Genomic DNA, 22,118 nt, shown 5'->3' with positions numbered 1-22,118 from the left:
TGATAGTAAAATAAAAAACACGTTTATTCGAGATCCACATATAAAAGAAATTGTAACTGTGAAAAAATGTAACCATTAGATGATATTAAACGTAAATACATCTCGCCATTTCCAACACAATTCCGGTGTGTTATTTGTCCACCTCCAAGTCCCGAATCCAGACGAAAAACCACAAAGAATAAAAGTGACAGCGTGCTTTTTAATTTATAAAATGGAGGGAGATGACAGTACCAACCAATAATTTATTATGATGAATGTATTCATTTATTATTTTTGATCTTTTCAATGTTGGCATATACAATAATTCTAGATGATTAGGCAGGTCTCTGGAATATTGATAATAAATCCTCCTACATACTGCTATAACATTATTACCTACCCAATGTGCAGGGTGCATAAAATAGTGCAATATGTCACGATGAATATATTAGGTACAGCAGCCAATAATACAACACATCTTCATTATTACTGCACTCAAGTAAGCACATAATCACAAAGATAATAAAATACCGCCAATGTTGGGTATATAATAAAAAATGGTATGGAAACTGAGCGATCTTAATATTTGTGGTTAACCAACTTAACCACAATTCATGCGCTAGGAAAATAATTAAAAATGTTTGTTATAAAAGTTGAAATAGCTGCCATTCTTATGTGTAAATTAAGGAATCCAATCCCGAGCAAAAAATGAGATCTTTTGACTATCCCGGAATTGGCATCTTTTTCTATACCTTACTATCGACTGGAAAACTTGCCGGTATTGATAGGGTTAACCCTATTAGTCGATAGTAGTAGTATCTACTAACAAACGATGCAGAAGAGTGGTTTGAATCTTTGCTTACTTGACTGCATCAAAAGTTTTTCGAAAAAGTCAATAGGTAGCTGAAAATATTAGATTAATTATGGCCCGGAAAAAAACCGGAAATTTCCGGTAATAAAAGGAATAAACATTATACACGGCAATTTCCGGGTCCGGTATGATAATATTAAATTTGTATAAGTATGCTTATTTAATATATAAGTGGTTCACAAACCAAGTGAACCAAATCCATTCTGGATATTGTATCTGGTATTTCTAATTCTGTGAGAGTATGACTGTAATTTTGAAATATTATGTTGAGTACATTTAAGTTATTCTGTATGAGTAATCAACCATACCCTTTAGAATTAGAAATACTCAAATAATAATATGTTTCGACATCGTTTACTCAAAACTTACCAGAATGGACTTGGTTCACCTGGCTTGCGAACCTTTCATATAGTATTGATAAAATCGGTAAAAAAAATGTCTAGCGTAGTTTATACTATCAGATAATATAAGAAATTATTAATATTGTGTTCATTCAATCGTAGAAATACATAAACATAATGGAGAAAATGTTTGTGCGATATAAATAATAAAGTTAAAGTATGTACTTAAAACACTTTTATTTATTTATTTAAGAAAAGAAATCCATCAAAAATACAACTTTGATTAAAATTAAAATAACATAATATCATTATGTTGACGATAAATACAATACATCACTACTTATAATAAAATTCACAAACATTCCAATATTCTGACAAATGCTATTCATTTGTGGAAGTGTTTGTTTTTAAATTCAATGAGAAAATTAAAATATAGTTCATTCATAAATTTTGGCAATGAAACAAGTGCGTGCCCGCACATCCCGAGCCCTGGCGGTTAGACGCTGCTCGGATTCCAGGACGTCAGTGGCAGATTTTTTATTTTTCTAACGTTACGATTACGTATGGCAGCAAAAAATATTATTTATTATCCGTGAGCATCCGGCGATTCCACCTGTGAAATGTGCAGGTACATACACGTCATCAACATAATGATTTTGTAGACATACCGACTGATTGTGATTCATAAAAAAATCAATCCCGAAAGTTTCAGAATAATGTTAACTAATCCCGGAATTTATAGGTATCAAAAATTGTCCGGGATCCCGTGATTGGATTCCCTAGTGTCAATACGCTTAGACGCTATGGCACAAATACTAATTATTTGTCACATAAATACCAGTGGCCAATACTACCAACATAATGTTTGACAGACTGCATAAGTGGTACGTCTTCATAAACGACATAACATAAGTATAAAATAATGGATAATAAGTTAGCAAGCATCTATACGAACATACGTTATATTAAGAAGGTTATACACTAGTATGTGCTTTTTTATGTACTTTAAGACTACTTAGTTGCGAGAATACATGCGAACACACATTGCATTTATAAGGTTTTTCACCAGTATGTGTCATTTTATGTATTTTAATATAACTTGATGTCGAGCTTCTATATGAACATACATTGCATTTATAAGGTTTTTCACCAGAATGTGTCATTTTATGTGTTTTAAGATGACAACTTTGCGAGCAGCTATATGAACATACATTGCATTTATAAGGTTTTTTACCAGTATGAGTAATTTTATGTGTTTTAAGACTACTAGATGTCGAACATCTATATGAACATACATTGCATTGATAAAGTTTTTCACCAGAATGTGTCGTCTTATGTATTTTAAGACTACTAGATGTCGAGCATCTATATGAACAAACATTGCATTTATTAGGCTTTTCACCAGTATGTGTCATTTTATGTGTTTTAAGATTACTAGATGTCAAGCAACTATATGAACATACATTACATTTATAAGATCTTTCACTATTATGTGTCTTTTTATGTGTTTTAAGACCACTAGATGTCGAGCATCTATATGAACATACAATGCATTCATAAGGTTTTTCACCAGTATGTGTCATTTTATGTGTTTTAAGATAACCACTTTGCGAGCAGCTATATGAACATACGTTGCATTTATAAGGTTTTTCACCAGTATGTGTCATTTTATGTGATTTAAGATGACCACTTTGCGAGCAGCTATATGAACATACATTGCATTTATAAGGTTTTTTACCAGTATGTGTCATTTTATGTGTTTTAAGATACCCGCTTTGCGAGCAGCTATATGAACATACGTTGCATTTATAAGGTTTTTCACCAGTATGTGTCATTTTATGTTTTTTAAAACTATCAGATGTTGTACATCTATATGAACATACATTGCATTCGTAAGGTTTTTTACCAGTATTTGTATTTTTATGTGCATTGTTATTACTATGTTCTGATAATACATTGCTTTGATTTTGATCTGCAATCACGTTCATGTGAAAAATTGTGTGAGTTTTTAGAGCACTTCTGCATCCTAAAATTGCGTTACAAATGGAGCAAATAAAATTGCGTGAGAAATGGATTACTCTTCTCAGAATAATTCGAACTTCCTTTAGAGCATCTCGTTCTAAGATTTCTTTTTTAACGTTTTTCTCATCTATCGTGACTTTTGAATACTGTATCGTTTTATCCTGGATTCCATCATCTGAAGATTGTTGATTCTCACCTGTATCGTGATGCCTCGTGAAAAATCCCTTGGTAGACACCTAGAAAAATCATGATAATGGATATCTTTATTTTTTGCTTTTTAGCACTTTAAGACATTGCTAAATAACGAAATGACAGTAAAATGACGTTCAGAAATGATAATAATACCTATCTAGGTATTAAATACACAACAAATAAATATTCTTATAGAATGATCCACAAGTGGGTTAAAACAATACACTTAGCTATATGCAACATTCTAAAACAAATGCAAAAAGCAGCCAATTGACACGGCCACGAAATGCACGCCATCAGCCGACATTTCTTGCGACGATTTTGTGACGTCACAACTATTCAGTCCGATCGTAAATGTCGATTTTTGTATGAAATTACGCGGCCTACCTCTAGACGAAGCTATAATGAACATGTAATAAGTCCCGTGGTTCAATCTGAGCGATTTATAGCCACTCTATGGATGATTTCTTTCAGATAGACCAAACGCTCTTGTAAGTAAAATGTGAGTTAACTAAAATGTCTAGAATTAAGGTTAAAAATAAATATTAATATGTAAACAACTTATTCGATATCATTAGCTAAATGTTGTAAACTAAAGCTAATTTATAACTGTAATTTTATTCGCATTATGTCGCAAATGTTAAATTAGAATTTTTTTCACGTAATAAATACGCACGTATATAGTAAATACTTATATAGTAAATAGATAGAAAGATAATTAGAAGATTATCTACATTACATATTAATTTTTGCAAAAATAAATATACGCACAAGAATTCATGAGTAGGTGGGATTATAATATGTAATAAGCTCTGATTATTTCGTAAGAAAATAAAATCATTACGTGTTCGATCTATTTGGGCAATGCAATGACATTTGTATAGCATTCGATTGATTGAATGCGGACATTCCGAACCAATGGGCGACAGTATAAAATTAAACATAAATGTCATCATTTAACTGGACTATGATTCGCCAGAAATGTTGATATAAATTTTTTAATTAGTAGGAAAGTATAATCCGCAAAAGAAGGTCGTGTCGGTTCCTCTGCCGAGAAAAAGTTAAAATATTCACTCGGGAAGAAAGCCGAGATTTAACTGCGTAAATAGTGTGCAATTAATGCATTTATTCGTTTCTGTGAGAAAGCCTTTGTCACGAATTGAGTTCGAGAGGCATTTAAAGTATAAAGATATCGTAAAGGCCGATTATTCCGTGTTCGGTGCAAATAATTGCATCATCTTACAATGACATCATTCATCATCAGCCGCGTATGACAACCAGTTTACAGTACCCTTACGAGGATTTAAGTACTAAAATGAATAACCCTCAATCTAGAGGACGTTGACTCTCACCTCATGAAATTGTGTGACGTGTGTAATTAAAAAAATAAATATTACAATAAATACGAAAAGTTATATACAATAAAATTAAGTAACTAAAATAAGTTTATAAGTATAAATAAATATTGTTGATTTGTTAGTAAATAAAATACAGTGCTGAGATATTTGATAAAAATTAATTGAAATAAATTTATTTACGAAGAAATAATTTAATAAATAATTAAAACAATACTTGTGGAAATTTAATTCTTTTTTAATAATCCCACGATCTATTTCCCGGGAAAATAATTCAGTATAGAAACTGGGTGACAGCGGAACAGCTGTTCTTGACATTTCGTGCACGTGGGTGCGAAAAAAAAAATGAAATGAAGATTATTTAAGTAATTAAAGAATCCAGACGTCATCCTAGTACTAGGATGCGATTCTTTTGAATGATTAACTTAATATTATTGTTGTGAAGTGTTCAATAATGTCGAAAAGAACTTTAGCTGACTACCCCCTCCGACTTAAGGCTGAGCTAGCTTAAGCAAAGGTTCTCAACCTGTTCTGAGGGCAGGGCCGGTTGATGGTATGACGTTTTTGTGGTAATACCAGGACCGGGGTAACGTCTCTATGATACAATGTAATTGTGGTAAAATTCTTGGTACCTAAAACTTTGTAGTAAATTATTAAAGTTCTGAATGGAAGACTCCATATTAGGTAAAGTAATTGACTGATGTGATTATGAGAGGTTTACTTTGGTGCTTTGTTTATTTCGAATGTTTCTTGATAAAATTATTTATGATCACCAGTGAAGCAGTCTGCACCATTTTCGAAAACAATTATATCGTTATTTTCATATTGTTACTAACTATATTGTTTTAGTGTGTCATTGGAGAGTGTGCACAATGCCTGCCACGCTGAAAGGGAAACTAGAATTTATATTCAAATTACAACAAGCAACCCACCTAGTAGTGATGAGAGGAGCCGGAAAAAATACGATTCCAGAATAACTTTTTATTTTTCGCGGGAAAAATCGTTAGAAGATCGAAGTTAAATATTAAACAATATTTTTTGCCTATCTTTTTGTCGTCACATATTGAGAAATTGGTTAGACCACTGCACGGTATGTGACCCGTAGATGACAATCCCGCCAATAGTAATACAGCCAAATGTTATACATAGTTTAAAACTAGATGTAATAATTTTATTATAATTCTGAGTGCCTGGGCATTGAGAATGTACTTGGGGTGAACAATCAATCAGAAGCACCGTTTAAATTGTGGATTATGCGAGTTTCGTAGAGAGATCCATAATGCTATCGCATTTTAAAAATCGTGTGTAAGCATATTATACAAACAGTAGGTACGTACGTTAAATGCAGTTCGCATGATGTGGTAAGTAGTTAGTTATCATCCCAGAATGTTTTTATTAGGTAAATTTAAAATTTAATTAATATAATATAACCCCTTTCCCCCCAAAAAAAAATTGTATTTATTCCGAATTGGACCTTCCAACAATTAAAATCATGTTCAAATGCATAGTTTAATAAATGACTGATTATTTATGTAAGTTAGTTCCTTATTAACAATCAGAGATGTTCCAATACTGGTTATACCGTTATTTTTACTAAATTAACTCTAATTATTATGAGTACTGAGCAAAAAATAGACTCGTCATCAAATAAGTATGCATTATCTAAGGATCTGGAGATATCTCGAAACATTTAGTTTCCTACTGGTCATTGACGACTAAACTAAAGAATTTATCAAACAAGAGTGTATTCCACGATTCATTATTCCTTGAAAATGCCGCCCCAATGCCACGCATGATAATAATTATTATGCTAATACAATTAATCAACTGAGTACCGACCTGTGAATCATTATTACACACCGGCCCAGTCGAGCAAACGCCGAATTCTTCAAACGGATGACAACTTTCATCCAAGTCAGGTTTGATATCAACCTATAAACAAACCAATAATTAAGTAAACAGTTTCAATGGATATTTCGAACCAACCAATATTACCAACACTTGAACTATCATAGACAAAATTATAATGAATTTTCAATAATGATACTTATATATTCATATCGCACACTGAGATCCATAGGGTCATAACTGCAAAAAAAACCCAAAAGTGACAGTATAAAACAAATAATATATTCATCTTAAAGATTTCTACTCAACTTCGGATTACTGGGCGCCGCAAGAAGTGCGAGAGTCCCCTGCCGGTCTTGATTTTCGATAGAATTATGAAAGGGAGTAATCCCAACAAGGTCTAGAAATATGCATTCAAGGAAATCCATGATAAAATATTACCTACCCAAATCATAACAGAATTCAAGCATTTATAATTTTAGGATTTTATTTTATTTCGGTCACGGTTCCCGTGTTACAAATATGTCCGAGAATGTTATACATTTAAAATAGACATTGCCGTACCTTTTTTTGGGTCCCCCTTCAGCCAGAAACGAAAATAATACAGATTGTGCTCCTTTATAGCACTAAATTACAAATTCTATGCCAACAATTCATTTGACACACCAAGTTCACACAAACATCTTGAGCTAGCTTCGAACTTGAGGGTACGTCAAGTACCTATATGTATAACATTGTCTCACAGAGAAGAAATTAAGTATGTAGTAGTTTTTAAAATTTTCTCTGAAGCGCTTTCTAAATTTCGTTACTTTTTAGCTGTCAGCTTCGGTATTTTGAATCAAATTTTAAAGAATTAAGCACCTTGATTACGAAACGGTGTCAGAATCTCTCCAAATATTTAGTTATAACGTACTTGCACTTGCTATTAATATAATGAACTATTTTATTTTCAACGAATAATTCATTTACAAGATTTAAGAAAGAAGAACATTCTTCATTGAATCTAGGTACTCCTGGGATAGCCGCCCATGTGCTGTACCAATTAAGCTATATGCATCCCATATAATAAATATTGTATTCCGCAGTGCATCGTATTATTTTCAAAAGGATTTAATATCACCAAGAATCTAGACGTCCATTATAGGTTCATAATCGTCTCGCATTTCATGGATAAAAATTCTAGGATGAACAGAGGGTATTTAAAATTAACTTTATATAGATTCAGTAAGTGTCTACCTGATAAACTGGATTGTTTTCAGAATATGAGCAACCGGGTAGAGGGTTTTCATAATTGATTGAGCGTTCTGTGTCTTCCAAAAACTCGTCCTTAAAGTCCACAGGCTGAAAATCGTTCTCATATTTAATATTGGCAGGATCTGATATTGTGTTCTGAAAGAATAATAGTAGAATAGCTTTAGGCGTTCACACATATGGTTTAATATTGCTTAATGAATGTTGGTAGGTAGGTACCAACCGAACTAGATCATTAATAATTTTATTGTAAGAAAGTCTTGGTAGGAACAATGTCCTTGCGTTGTGTCATTACAGAAAGCCAGCATCCCGTAGCTTTTTGTAGGCCGTAGCTGACCGAAAACACCGTTGATAGTATGGGAATGAAACGACTGGACTCCGAACAATTGGACGCCGCACTGTCGTAGACACGTATACAGAACATAGACGAGGTATTTTAATCAGTTCCTATCTACTACTTAGTAGTTTTAATTCATTTTACTCTTAACATAATGTATTCTTTATTGCGGATTGAGAATTACCATGCCTAAGGCTTTATATAAAATAAAAAAACCCTATTTTCGTTGGAACTTAAACATATGCACGATTAAATCATTATTTACGTCTGCATATTTACATTCTCATCACCTATTAAATCATTATATTGGTACCTCAGAGGCTGACGGATGCAACAGCCAAATACCCAATTGTTCAGGAATGTCAAAAAACAATTTTTATTTTAAATGAATACTCATAACTTCCACGAAATATACATAGAATGATCATTATTTTTTGTATTCTAATTCAATCAAAGTACTTCTGGAATATATTGTAAGAAAGGAATAAATATAATACAATTTTATATCTAAAAAAAAAAAAAAAAAAACGTTGTATGGATTTGCATCCTTCTGCCTCTAAAGATATTTCGTTAATGTGGATTTGTATCTTATTTACCCAGCCAAAATAAAACAATTTAAAAGTTTAAAAAAATTAAAAATAAAGGTATAAATATAACAAAGCAAAACACAATTTTTTTAATTTTTATTATGTCTAATTTGGGGACGTTTTGTACTTCTTGAATACCACTGGATGACTAGATTTGTCAAACGATTGTCTCTTCTTTGAGCTATGTGTCTAGCCCATTTCCATTTAAAGCTTTTAATAAACTCTATTACGTCACAAACCCTTGTCTACTTCATTATCCACTCATTCCTCTTTTTGCCCTTGCTCGTTATACCCAGGATGCACCTCTCCATACCACGTTGTGCTACTGTAAGTTTCTGGATCTCTCTTTTACTTAGGGTCCATGTTTCACACGCATATGTGATCACGGGAAGCACATTCTGGCTGAAAACTTTGCGCTTTAGGCACAGTGGAAGGTCACTTTTGAAGACATTATTCAGGCGGCCAAAAGCACTCCAGCCTAGCTTTACTCTGCGAACAATTTCATCAAATATACATACATCTATAGACACTTGTTGTGCCAGATAGATGTAGTTTTTCACCTGTTAGAGCTGAATGACATTGATGAGGATCTCTTTTTGGCCCGCAAAGCAGTTGAACATGACTTTCTTCTTTGTTACATTTATTTTTAAGCCTACTTTGTTGCTTACTTCACTGAGTTCCTGCATTCTGCTTTGGAGGTCTTCTGAGTCTTGCAAACTACTATGTATTGTCATCGGCAAAGCGCAGATTACTCACGTATTCTCCATTTATGGGGACCCTTGTCATTCCAGTCAATTTGCCTGAATAAGTCTTCAAGGGTAACTGTAAATAGTTTAGGTGAGATCATATCACCGTGTCGGACTCCTTTGCTGATAGCAAATGCGCGATAGTTTATGGAAATGTTGTTGCGCTACTCTATATATTATTGAAAATATTTATAAATCGCCCAGGGACTCCTTGATTTCTGAGTGCATCCAGTATTGAAAATTTCTTTATGGAATCGAACGCTTTCTCATAGTCTATAAAACCCATGGATAGCGCAGCTTGTATTCCTGTTACCGCTCTGATTTCTCTGATGACTTGGATATGGTCCATAGTTCTGTATCTTTCTCTAAAGCCGGCTTCTTCTCTCGGCTGGTTCTCGTCTAGTACATATTGCTGATTATTGGATTTGCATCTTTCTGCTTCTAAGGTAGGTATGGCATTTGCATCTTTATGCTATGCTTTAGATCTATTTTATTATAGCAACTAGGACTTTCATCTCTCTGCCTCTAATAAATAAAGCCTTTAGCATGACGATTTTAGTTGAACTAATTTTCCCCAAAAATGGAGTTGCATCCGTCTGCCTCTGAGGCACAGATATAATCATTTAAATATGAATAATAATATTTTTTTATATAAGAACCTATAAGTACCTAACGTCTATATATTTTCGAATTCCGTGGCGTTCAGATGTCCCAAGATGAATGAAGTTGTACTCTTAACATAATGCATTCTTTATTGCGGATTAAGAATGACCATGCCTAAGGCTTTATATTATTAAATAAAAAAACTCTCTTGTCGTTGGAACTTAAACATATGCACGATTAAATCATTATTTACGTCTGCATATTTACATTCTCACTATTAAATAATAATTTAATCATTTAAATATGAATAACAATATTTTATTTTAATTATAATAATAGTACCTATAAGTACCTAACGTCTATTTATATTCGAATTCCGTGGCGTCCAGTTGCCTGGTGCCAAATCGTCCTACATCCGATAGTATTCATCTAAGCCAGGAAGGAATTTCGGCGTCCATGGCACGTGGTGAAGCCGGTCTCATATTATCATACCACCGACACCCAAATTATTATTCATGCCACATAGCCTATTACTAATTAGACACGATAAGTGAATGGGTATAAAGTTATTGCGAAAAATCTATCGAAATGGACAATTTTACGTTCTACCGAAGCGCTCGATAATTTTTCAGAAATATCAATATTCATATATATGTGATTTTTTGTTGTAATATTACTTACCTAGGTCAGTTAATCAAATTAATATTTCCATAAGATGGAGCAAAAATCAGAATTTTATGTACCGGAGCTGCGTTCCGTTGAGCTCTAAAAATTAATGGATATGAACCTGATCATTTTTTGATCAATACGACGTCATGATCAGAATTTGACTGGGCGACTCGCGGACCACCAGTTATGGAACACTGCTATACAGGATTTTGGAGGTACCTATCACTGAAGCATTTGAATTACTTTACAAACTGATAGAATTTATTTACGAGACCCTAAATTTGTTTTTGCCCGAAATAGATTAGATATTTTACAGATGCTGTTCAAGGCTGCGAAATCATTTTGATTCGAAATAAATAACATTTGTTAAAAATTAGTGATTGTCAGATTATATGCGTACGTGTTTTATCGTTTTCAGTGAGATTTAATTCTGTTTCCTATAAATACCTACAAAAACTATGTAAGACTGGTTGAATATCTCAAACCGGAGATTCCTTCAGAGCCAATATTCACAACGAAGTCCAATCATAAGAACCTATAGCACATTTTAAAGCAGCCGCAAAACGTGTTGCGTGAGCGTATGCGCCCAAAAGCACATGACGCAAAGCCCTAAAGCGCCCCCCCCCCCCCCGGCCAGGATTATTGACGGGCCCCTACCTATGGCTAAAGTTAAGGGCAGCATGGTGATCTACAGTGGTGTTCCCTAAATCATATACATGTTTTGCATGGTCAAATTAGGGGAATTCCATGTAGTTTTAGCATTTTTTTGTATTTTTTAATAAATCCACTTGATATAATATTATATGGAGTTGTCGACACTCGCCATCATATTATGAAACTGTTTTCAAACTTTTTGTGGTAGTCAAGAACCCAAGTATCTAACATGGGATCCATCGCCATATTTTATAAATAGATCGGAAACATAACTATGTACTAATAATAATTGAAATAAAATTCCAGACGTGAATATATCATACTTCCTTTACTAAGTATTGATTCAAATTTGGGGTTTTTATATCTCATGCCGTCGCCACCGCCCCCCCCCCCCCTGCAAAGCGCGAGCCCTCGGATTAGAGCCCTGTCAGCCCCTCTCCCTTGTGGACGCCATGACATGACTTATCAACCTACCGTTAAGAACTGCTTGTCATTTACAACAGTAGAAGACTTGTACACGCGACACTCCAAAGAGTGATTACACATTAGAGGATGAATGGAGTTTAGAGCCTTTATCTGACTCTAATATGCCCAGTACCTAGAGACAAATGACGTCTGCACATGAAAAGATGAGTAAGTACCTACATATTTTGTATCAGAACATTTCAAATGTATCGATGGCAATTTTTATACAATTTTCATCTTTACACATCTTCCTTGGTCTGATCTAGGCAATTGTAATATCGTATTGTGGGTGGTTGAAATTATACAAAAAGCACTAAACCTACTTTGCTTTTTTGATGTGTTGAATGAAAGAACTAATTGGTTTTTACTGAAAGGATATAGGTGTTAAGCCGAATGTGCGAAATTGAGTATTACAATAAATAGGAAAAATTTTGCCAAATTCATGAATTGGGTAATATATAAATGCCGAGTGCGTGAATTCGCCAGGGTATGGAATTTTTAAACTGTCAACATGACAGTAGAAAAAGTAGATTTAATACGGATGGTTTTATTAGTTATAATATTATTATTAGGTTAGGTTAGGTTTTGTAATTCTGATTCAACTGAATGTCCATTTTTAGGTTAGCTAACAAGTGTCAACAAACTATTATGGTACGTTTACATCTGACACTTATACCGTTATACTTATTTTATGTGTCGGACATAAAATTTCATTTACTGTTTACACCTGCATGGATCTGACATAAAATTCTGGTATACTTCTCGTTGAAATAAAGTCTCGACACTTTATTCAATGGCAACATTGGAATAAATATATGCGGTGTTTACATATGATATTGTAATTTATTCGGACACTTATTTTGTATACTTCTCAAAAACGTTATGTCAGTTGTCAATATGGGAATGTAATGGTACGTTTACATCTGACACTTATACCGTTATACTTATTTTATGTGTCGGACATAAAATTTCATTTACTGTTTACACCTGCATGGATCTGACATAAAATTCTGGTATACTTCTCGTTGAAATAAAGTCTCGACACTTTATTCAATGGCAACATTGGAATAAATATATGCGGTGTTTACATATGATATTGTAATTTATTCGGACACTTATTTTGTATACTTCTCAAAAACGTTATGTCAGTTGTCAATATGGGAATGTTAAAAAAGAAAGCAGCGAGTGTTATTATTTTAAGTCTTTTGGCAACAGAAAGGAGGAAAAAATGGTCTAGATGGGTGCGGGAATGGATTCAGCGACGAGAAGAACTAGGTGCCTTCCGTTTAATGTCAGAGTTTAAAATCGAAGATCCAACTCAATTTGTGAACTTTAGTTTGCAAGATTGGACCTTTTGCCAAAAAACATGACACACAATTCAGAAATGCGTAGAAGAACGATTAACAGTAACATTGCGATATCTAGCACTTGATCGTCATTGCATATTCAATATAATATTATCGTACCTAATACGAGTGCAGGTGTGGGCCAAAATGAATTAGGTAATACCATTTGAAGCGCATTTTTTCTTCACAGAGTGCATCAGAATTAATCGTATGTGCCGAGAACAAGCGATATTTTATTTTCGAACAAAATCCATAGAACACGGCACATCCGATTTATTTCTCATTGTCTATGATTTTTGACAGATCGCTACAGTACCTACATTTATTAACGTAAACGTTGGGCATACATTCATGGTGTACCTATGATTATTGATTGTCCGTTGTTTTAGAAATATACATATGCAATTCACTAGGTACCTGTCAAACTACGAATAATGTGTCAGGTACTTGACATAAAAGTAGACGGTGGTCCAACTTCGGTGATATATCGCTCCAAGTTCGAACTTGTCGAATACGCGGTGTTTACATTTGCGTATATAAGTAGATTGAATAAGTGGTAGGTGAGAGTCGACACACGCAAAATAAGTGGCAGATACAAATATACTTACTGTTTACACTTAAGTGAATATGGTGTCATACATAAATATGACGATATTAGTGTCAAATGTAAACGTACCATTAAATCATACTATCGCAAACAAACAATCGATCATTGCACGATTGATACCCAAGCACGAATCAAATCGTGAAAATACCTTTGAATAAAATTCTTCCGTTATCATATTATAGTTCTTAATTTTATGGACATGTAAAAGGATATGAACGTCATTGTAGTTATTGATTGGTAAATTTTTATATAGGTAATCAATGACATTTGACACATATGGTTAGTTTGCTTAGTTGCAAAAAACACCACCGTAGCGCTATCTAATTTGCCCAATGCATGAACTAGGCACAAAATTTCTCCCGAATTCATTAATAAGGCAACGGGCTTACATTTTTCATGTCTTATGCAAAAATTTGACCAGTTCATGTAATAGTCTATTTCGCACATTCGGCGTAACATGGGTACCAAAATAGAACCCCTCGAATGGATTTGGGCGATTGTCCCGGCAAAAGACGATACATTAATATGTGTATCTTGCAACGCCTTGAAATAGAGTGGGTTGACAAGTAGCATTGTTTTATATCAATCATTTTGGCAAAACAAACGGAAAAATATAAAAAATACGATTAGAAAATCTAACCTCAAAAGTGGAACCGTCGTCCTCTTGCTTAATTCCTTGGTTTACCGAACAGTTTGAATTTAATGTTTGCACGTCAGGCGAGTCTGCATCATGCGAGATTGTGTTGCACTCATCAGGTTCACGTTTAATGTCCATTTTTGTGTATTTGTTTAATTAATTTAACAACGTTAATTGACAGCCTCCACGTGCGTCGCATGGGCAGTAATTTCGTTGACAGTATTGCCATTTAAAATATTTTTTATTTTATTGGAGGTCCATTTACCTGGATCACCCATCTAAAAACTCCAATTTTTTTGTGCATGCACATTAAGGGGCTTCATCTAATTTCAATTTGGGTGACCCAGCTAAATGCTAGATAGGTAGGTACTTGTGTCACTAAACTTTGTACTTATTATTTTTTTTTAAATTTAAATTGTAAGCACTTGTGCGTCAGCAGCAGTAACTAAAAGTCCAGTATCTAGAAACTGGCCTGCAGGGGTACTTCGCACAAAGCGCTACTGGAACTCTAATATCATAACCACAAACTATCAAACTGGGCCATCAGGTGTTTTGTACACGTTGCCGGTGTTGCAAATCGTACCAAAAATCAGACACGCACGCTGACGTAAATACTAAAATACATCACTCTCTTTAGTTTATCATCCTGTCCATCGAATATTAGTTAATAAATAATGTCTTCGAGCGGGTCAAGTAATGACGAGGCTTTGATACTTTAGCAATATTAGAAATACAGCAGACAAAATAAAAGAAGATTTGGGATACATCCTTATAAAGACAAAAATGTAAACTGCAGACTATTCGTTGCTGCACGTGAACTACGAGAAACGGATTCCAAAATTCTCCCTTATTATAGAATGTACAAGGAAAGCTACCTTGAGCTTGTTAGAATCATCACTCCTGCCATTCAAAAAGAAAACACGAAAATGCGGGAATGTGTGAATGCTGAGGAGAGAATCTTAATAACTCTGAGATACCTAATTTTTGTATCACTTACCTTATAAACAATGCCTATATAATAATTCTTTTGCCACCTCATGGGTGGTTGCTTACTTCTACACTACTTTAAGTACCTACCTAAGTACAAAAATAATATATAGGTAGTCATTGTATGAAACTAATGTTTAATAAAAATAAATGCTTAATTTAACTTAGGTAAGTAGTCGTAATGTTTGATAACAATGTTTAATAAATAAAAAGGTAAGTACAAAAGTAAATGCTTAACTCTTTAGTGCCTGACCCAATAATTGCTCACGTTAATGTCACCCGTGTTCATATGGACACGCAATTATTGTAGTACAGTTTACTTTGCCTAATTGTTATTTTAAAATAACAATTTAGTTTATAAACGTTAGTCAGTTGAAATAAGTAAGTACACTGCTTAAATTGTTCGTCATTCGAATGATCTAGCTGACATAATAAAATAAATATCAAGTGTCAAAGTGGCCATTTATTTTATAATCACAAAAAATAGACTTATGTTAAAGGTAACCGTGGTTTTCTGATTATAATGTTTCAAAGAATAATATTTCTGTCATTGAATGCATTATAAACGTGTGCAGTTTCATTATATGTAATTATAAATGGAACTATTTTTGTTTATGTGGTGTTATTGCATAATCAATTAATGCGTGTCCATATGGACACGCGTGCCACTTAACACTACCTACAAATTTAAATTATGATTTGTTATCACTATATTTTTTATAAAATATATTATTCTCATTTTGTCAAATTATTTAGTTTCTGGGATATGTCCAATATTGAAGAAAGAGAAATGCTGATAAATAATGCATTGGATGCACTTTATGAAGCTAGTGATGATGATAATGTCGACGAATATAATATTATTATATATCTCACCACCGACCAAATCCTGTGGTTTTAACAGATGAGGATGGTGGTGGAACAATCGATAATTTATATCATAGACGATTAAAAGCAGATACACAAGTGAAATCTAGGAATGCAAGAACATAGATTGACCAATATTTATTTATTTTAGATATTTTATACTGCAACTGGAGATTCTACACGCAATTACACCTAGCTGCACAAAATATCAATTTTACGGGAAAAATGTGGAAAACAAGAACGCTGATAGATCTTGATAGGATGGATATTCAAAACTATGTACATCAAAATCAATGGTTCTAGCAGATATAAGATTTAATGGGTTAAATTATTTTATTCAAAAAAATATAAAAAATCGACGCTGTGACCGATTTTTTTAAAAGAAAAAGAAACATCTGAAATCAGAACGCAGTGAAGAAAATGCAATATTAGCTTGTGTGTAATGTGTATTGAAAACTATCATACTTTATAATAATTCTACTAATAAACCATAGAATCAAAAAAAAATATGATAACATAAGTGTCACGCGTGTCCATATGGACACGGCTGTTTTCTCAGAACTTGGCAATAATTTGCAAATTTTATTTTTAGTCTTAATATCCTGTTATATTACTGATACACAAAAAATGTAAAGAAATAATTTTTAAAACAAATAAAAATTCATGTCACACCGACTACAAAATTTCTGTGTCCATATGGACACCTGTGCCACTAATGAGTTAATTTAACATAGATAGGTAGTCATGTTTGAAAACAATTTTTAAAGCCGTGTTGACACGATCTAAGTAGGATCCAAGTACAATTGGACTGAGTGCCATCTTTATGCACTCGTATGAGACATCTTCATATTAATTATTCCTATCCAAGCTAGCTTGGAAGAAGATTTTTTGATACATCTTTATATTATAGACAAAAATATAAACTGCAGACTATTCGTTGATGCACATGAACTACGAGAAATGTATTCCAAAATTCCAACTTCATTCCAAGCCTTTTCCTTAATATCTCTACAGGAATAATCTAGTAGTCTGTAATTATACAGCTGGGGATGTTTTTCGACTTCTTCCACAAAATTTAAATTAAAAATGACGTGTTCGTCCATCTCTGCTAACGTTTGCCGTCTTGGTTTGTAATCTTGTTATGGGTTATGGCATGACATTGTTAGAAGTGCTATCAATTTTGGAAAGAAAATATGATTTTTTTAAACGTATTTACTGATATTGGTACCTACCACTGTTTAGACTGGCAACTGAGAGACATGTCGCGTTTCCTTAATTTCAGTTGCGGATACTTTGAAACTGAGAGACTCCAGTGTTACCGTCTGGGAGCCGCCATTGAAATACATTAGCTAGATACTGGAGTTTCAGTTACGGCGGATTTTAGTTCCTGCATGGGCGGAGGGCCTAAAGTCTCATAGCGAAGAGCGGAATGAGTGAATTGGTCGCGTCCTATCTTTCACGCGTGCCGTACCTACGAAAAGTCGTTGTTTTACACGTTTTAGAAGTTCAATCTTTCACGCGTGAAGTCAGTCAAATTGTTTTTTCATACCTACCATAGATAAGGATAATTTAATATAAAAGATTAAATATGACACGATTTAATACGTTGTACCACGATCCGTCATGGACGCTCGCAATTTCTTACAGATTTTATGGAGATGTACAATTCCCATGTTTGCGGAAAATCAAATCTGCGGCATACAAAAATAGAAATTTACGCGTTGTGGCGTATACAAAAATAATTTATTTATGAAAGGAGAGAGGATTTCCTGAGGCTAATAGAAACTTTGTGGTTACCTAGTAAAAAAAAATCAAAGCCTTAGGGGATCTTTTCGGAAAGAGTTATAAAAAATTAAAGGAAAGTCAACGTACTGGTAGCGGAAGAAATGAAATATATGTGCCATCATTGTGGTATTACATCTGCTGCTTTTCACGAAGGATCAAGGGCTTCCAACAGCAAGCATGTAAAATTAATATGGATGCGGTGATAGAAATTGATATTGACGGGAGTGCGGAGGTCAGGGGTATTGCGGATGAATCTGTAATCGAGGATTTTCCTATCGTGAACCAGGAAATAAACCCAGTAGAAGTTAGTTATAATTATTTTTTTTACTCGAATAGTGTTAATATGTAGTTATAATGAATATATTCATAATAATGTACAAGATCTTTTAGTTGTAATATTATGTTGCTCCAGAATGTGGTAGTAACACTATTCGAATATGTTTTTCATCCATCGCACCTCCACAGTTAATACATTGCCACTTATTTTGAACTCGTCCGCCTTCTTTGTCCATTCTGCTTTTGTACTTACCTACTTGTAACGTGTTATAATTATTCCAGGTTGATGACAATGAGACCACTCCTAATCCAACCACACATACTAGAAAAAGGAAGGCGACTAATTTCCAGATTGAATTCTTCAGTGCAAGAATATAGTGGTCACGCGGGGGCGGCGCGGCAGCGTCTTGTTAAACTCAAACGTATAACCGTGTGTAAAATGATCGTAGACAGTGTCTTTTATGGAGCCCGCCAAACCACTACGGCCGAGTACTTAATGTTTGCTTGGTAACATTAAAGGCAAACGCCAAAGAAATCGGCAAATATGATGCTACTGGAATATGTGAAGCTAAGAAACTATAAAAAACGAATTCTGTGCAAGCCATTTATGCGGCAGCACTTAATATTATAGTTTTAAAAATAGGTCTATCTTAAAAACTGAACGAAGAAAATGATATATCAAAATAAGAGAAAAAAGAGATCGCCTTGTTGGATCGATTCCTTCTCTGTCACAGGGCTTGACAGCGTACGACGTGTCCCGTCTCGGGGTCCGGGATGGCATCAGGACTTCACTCCAACATGGTAACACCGGTAACCTCGTATCCACTTGCATTACGTTGTTTTAACTTCATACTAGGTTAGATTTAATCGAGAAAATTTTTGTGTGAAATAAATAATAATGTTAAAGTTTGTAAAACACTTTTATTTATTTATTTAAGAAAAGAAAAGCATCAAAAATACAAGTTTGATTAAAATTAAAATAACAATATTATCGTGTTGACGATAAATACAATACATACTGTTACACTCTCGAATGGTCTCCATTTGGGTATATCTCTGTGGATCTAGAGAAAACCGAATCATTATCAAGCCGACAAATAGTGAAGGTTGATTGCGTAAATAAATATCTGACCGGCAACATTGTCTGAATGTCGTCAAAAAAAAAATACGAATGGCAAAAAGAATTTGTATAAAAATGTAACCATTGGTAGATATTAACGAAATAAATCTCGACGTTTCCCACACTTCCGTTGTGTTATTTGTTCTCAGTTCAGAACCCAGACGAAAAACCTTAAAAAATAAAAATGACAGCATCTTTTCACTTCTGGAGATGACAATACTTACTTACAATAAAATGTACAAACATTCCAAGATTCTGACAATTGCTATTCATTTGTGAATGCGTTTGTTTTTAAATTCAATAAGAAAATTAAAAGAAAGTTCATTCATAAAATTTAGCACTGAAACATGTGCGTGCCCGCACATCCGGAGCCCTGGCGGTTAGACGCTGCTCGGATTCTAGGACGTCAGTGGCAGCTAACTGGATACGGATTTATTATTTTTCTAACGTTGCTACCAGGGACGGCTCTAGTAAAGGAGCAAAGTGTGCAGTGCACTCCCATCATAGATTAAATAAAAATATATAATATAAAACCCCCATGTATTCAGAATAATGCGATATCAAAAACTTATGCGAAATCACCCATTTTAAATTCCGCGCGTATTCGAACAATGGTAACGCAAGCTTTTCAACGCATTGTCACCACCGTCACCAATACACACAACTCTATCAATGTCGATTAGACGCGACCAATACACACGTAATAACTCCATCGATGTGACGCGTCACACAAGGAGCATTATTCGAAGTGTTCCTTGAATTTACGCGCATTTTACACGAACACATTTATAGCGGACAACTACAACGACAAACAAAATGAAGCTAGTAGAATCAAAATCACCAAAGTTCTATAAGACTACATGAGTCTTCTTTGGAAACGATGTTTTTCAAATTTAAGTACACTGTACCGGTCGAAAGCACACACATATTAACTAGGCATTTGGACCTTTATACACTAACCTGACTAACCAATATGAATATTCCTACATATAACTCAGGCGATGCGTCGAGGTACAGTTGGAAGCCTAATTATTATAATGAAATGACGAACTTCATGTCGATGCATGTGTCAAAATAGAATCATATTCACGACGGTTAGTTTGGTTGATCGTTCAACAGTTGGGTTTATAATATAGATTTAATAATATTTACAATGAGTACCGTATATTCAGTTGTATATATATAGGACAATCGTCACGATTTTTCCAAACGAATTGATATTAAAGTGGCAGGCCGTCCTTTGCCAAGCATAAATTTAATTCAAAAGGTTACAGTGACAACGAAGATAGTTAATCGGAAATTTAATGTGCAAATGTACTCAAAAACATAATGGCTTTGCGGATGTAATATTCTTAATACCCTATTTTGTTTTCCGTGTCTGTTGTTCGGCGGAGATATCAATTGGACAAACCATGGAATTCAAGATTTGGTCCACCTGTCAGTAAAAATCAAAAAACACAGTGGTTCTGAAATGCAACTTGCAGTCTTGGGAGAAATAGATAGGTATACGTTCACAATTGGATGCAGGGAACCGTTTGTCTGTGAAACAATTTAATGAACGTGTCGACAAAAATCGTTATATTTTATCCAGATTGATTGACTGTGTGAAGTTCTGTGGTGCATTTGAATTAGCTCTTAGAGGACATGATGAATCTGCAGATTCAAATAATCCAGGTGTTTACCGAGGGCTTATTGACTTCTTCTCGGAAATTGACATAGCCATGAAACAGCATTTGGAGAGCAATAATGTTTTTAAGGGTACGTCAAAAACGATTCAAAATGACATTTTAGATTCGATTCTAGAGGTGTGCCGTAACGAAATTAAAAATGAAATATCACAAAGCAAGTTTGCAGCTATACAAGCAGATAAAACAACGGACTTATTAACGGATTATCATACAAATTTTCCAACTTCAGATTTTAATACGGTAACCTCATTATACGACATAATTGACAAATTTAAACTTAAAAATGAATACAGTAGAAAAGATTTCTACGTTACTGATGGAGCATTGTCGATACTTCAACTTTTCACTAATAATAATTTACTGGAAGTATTGAACGAAAGTGTTACCCTATTAACGATAATTTGTACAATTCCGATGACTTCAGAGGAAAGTGAGCGTTGTTTCTCAACTTTAAAGAGGGTTCAGTCATTTTTGAGAAATACCATGTCTCAAGGCAGGCTAAATGCTCTTAAGATGTTAAATATTGAAAAACAATTAATATCGTCAATACCAGACATTCATAATCGTGTAATCGACGTGTTTTTATAATCCGAGGATCGGAGGATGAACTTCTTGCATAAATAGGCGAGTCTTTTTGCATTCCCTCATATTCTTGTCACCGGCCGCAACTGGTTGCTTGGATTACGTATGGCAACAAACAATATTATTTATTATCCGTGAGCATTCGGCGATTCTACCTGTGATTGTTGAATTTTCAGGTACATACACGTCACTAACATTTTGTCACAATGATTTTGTACACATACCGATTGATTGTGATTGATAAAAAAATCAATCCCGAAAGTTTCAGAATAATGTTTACTAATCCCGGAATTCATAGGTATC

The 22,118-nt window shown here is 34.0% G+C and overlaps 1 protein-coding gene across 1 annotated transcript; it reads right to left on the bottom strand.

Moving 5' to 3' along the window:
* Positions 1 to 1,410: 1,410 nt before the first annotated feature.
* LOC147076730 (uncharacterized) lies at positions 1,411 to 14,734 on the bottom strand. Its single transcript, XM_085940458.1, has 4 exons — positions 14,514 to 14,734; positions 7,845 to 7,997; positions 6,600 to 6,692; positions 1,411 to 3,449 (listed from the first exon to the last, which is right to left on the bottom strand). The coding sequence occupies exons 2-4, from the start codon at positions 7,964 to 7,966 to the stop codon at positions 3,341 to 3,343; spliced, it is 324 nt and encodes a 107-aa protein (XP_085796584.1). The 5' UTR covers positions 7,967 to 7,997; positions 14,514 to 14,734; the 3' UTR covers positions 1,411 to 3,340.
* Positions 14,735 to 22,118: the final 7,384 nt, after the last annotated feature.

Source organism: Rhyacophila brunnea, unplaced genomic scaffold (assembly GCF_057557595.1).
Source record: "Rhyacophila brunnea isolate RB1 unplaced genomic scaffold, BYU_Rbru_1.0 scaffold_13, whole genome shotgun sequence".
Taxonomy (NCBI): domain Eukaryota; kingdom Metazoa; phylum Arthropoda; class Insecta; order Trichoptera; family Rhyacophilidae; genus Rhyacophila; species Rhyacophila brunnea.
This window is presented reverse-complemented; position numbering and strand designations above follow the sequence as displayed.

Coding starts and splice junctions, on each gene's coding strand:
- LOC147076730 (XM_085940458.1), bottom strand. CDS start 7,966: ATGAGAACGATTTTCAGCCTGTGGACTTTAAGGACGAGTTTTTGGAAG. Junction 6,693..7,844: donor AAAACAATCCAGTTTATCAG/GTAGACACTTAC, acceptor GTTTGTTTATAG/GTTGATATCAAACCTGACTT. Junction 3,450..6,599: donor TGTGTAATAATGATTCACAG/GTCGGTACTCAG, acceptor TGATTTTTCTAG/GTGTCTACCAAGGGATTTTT.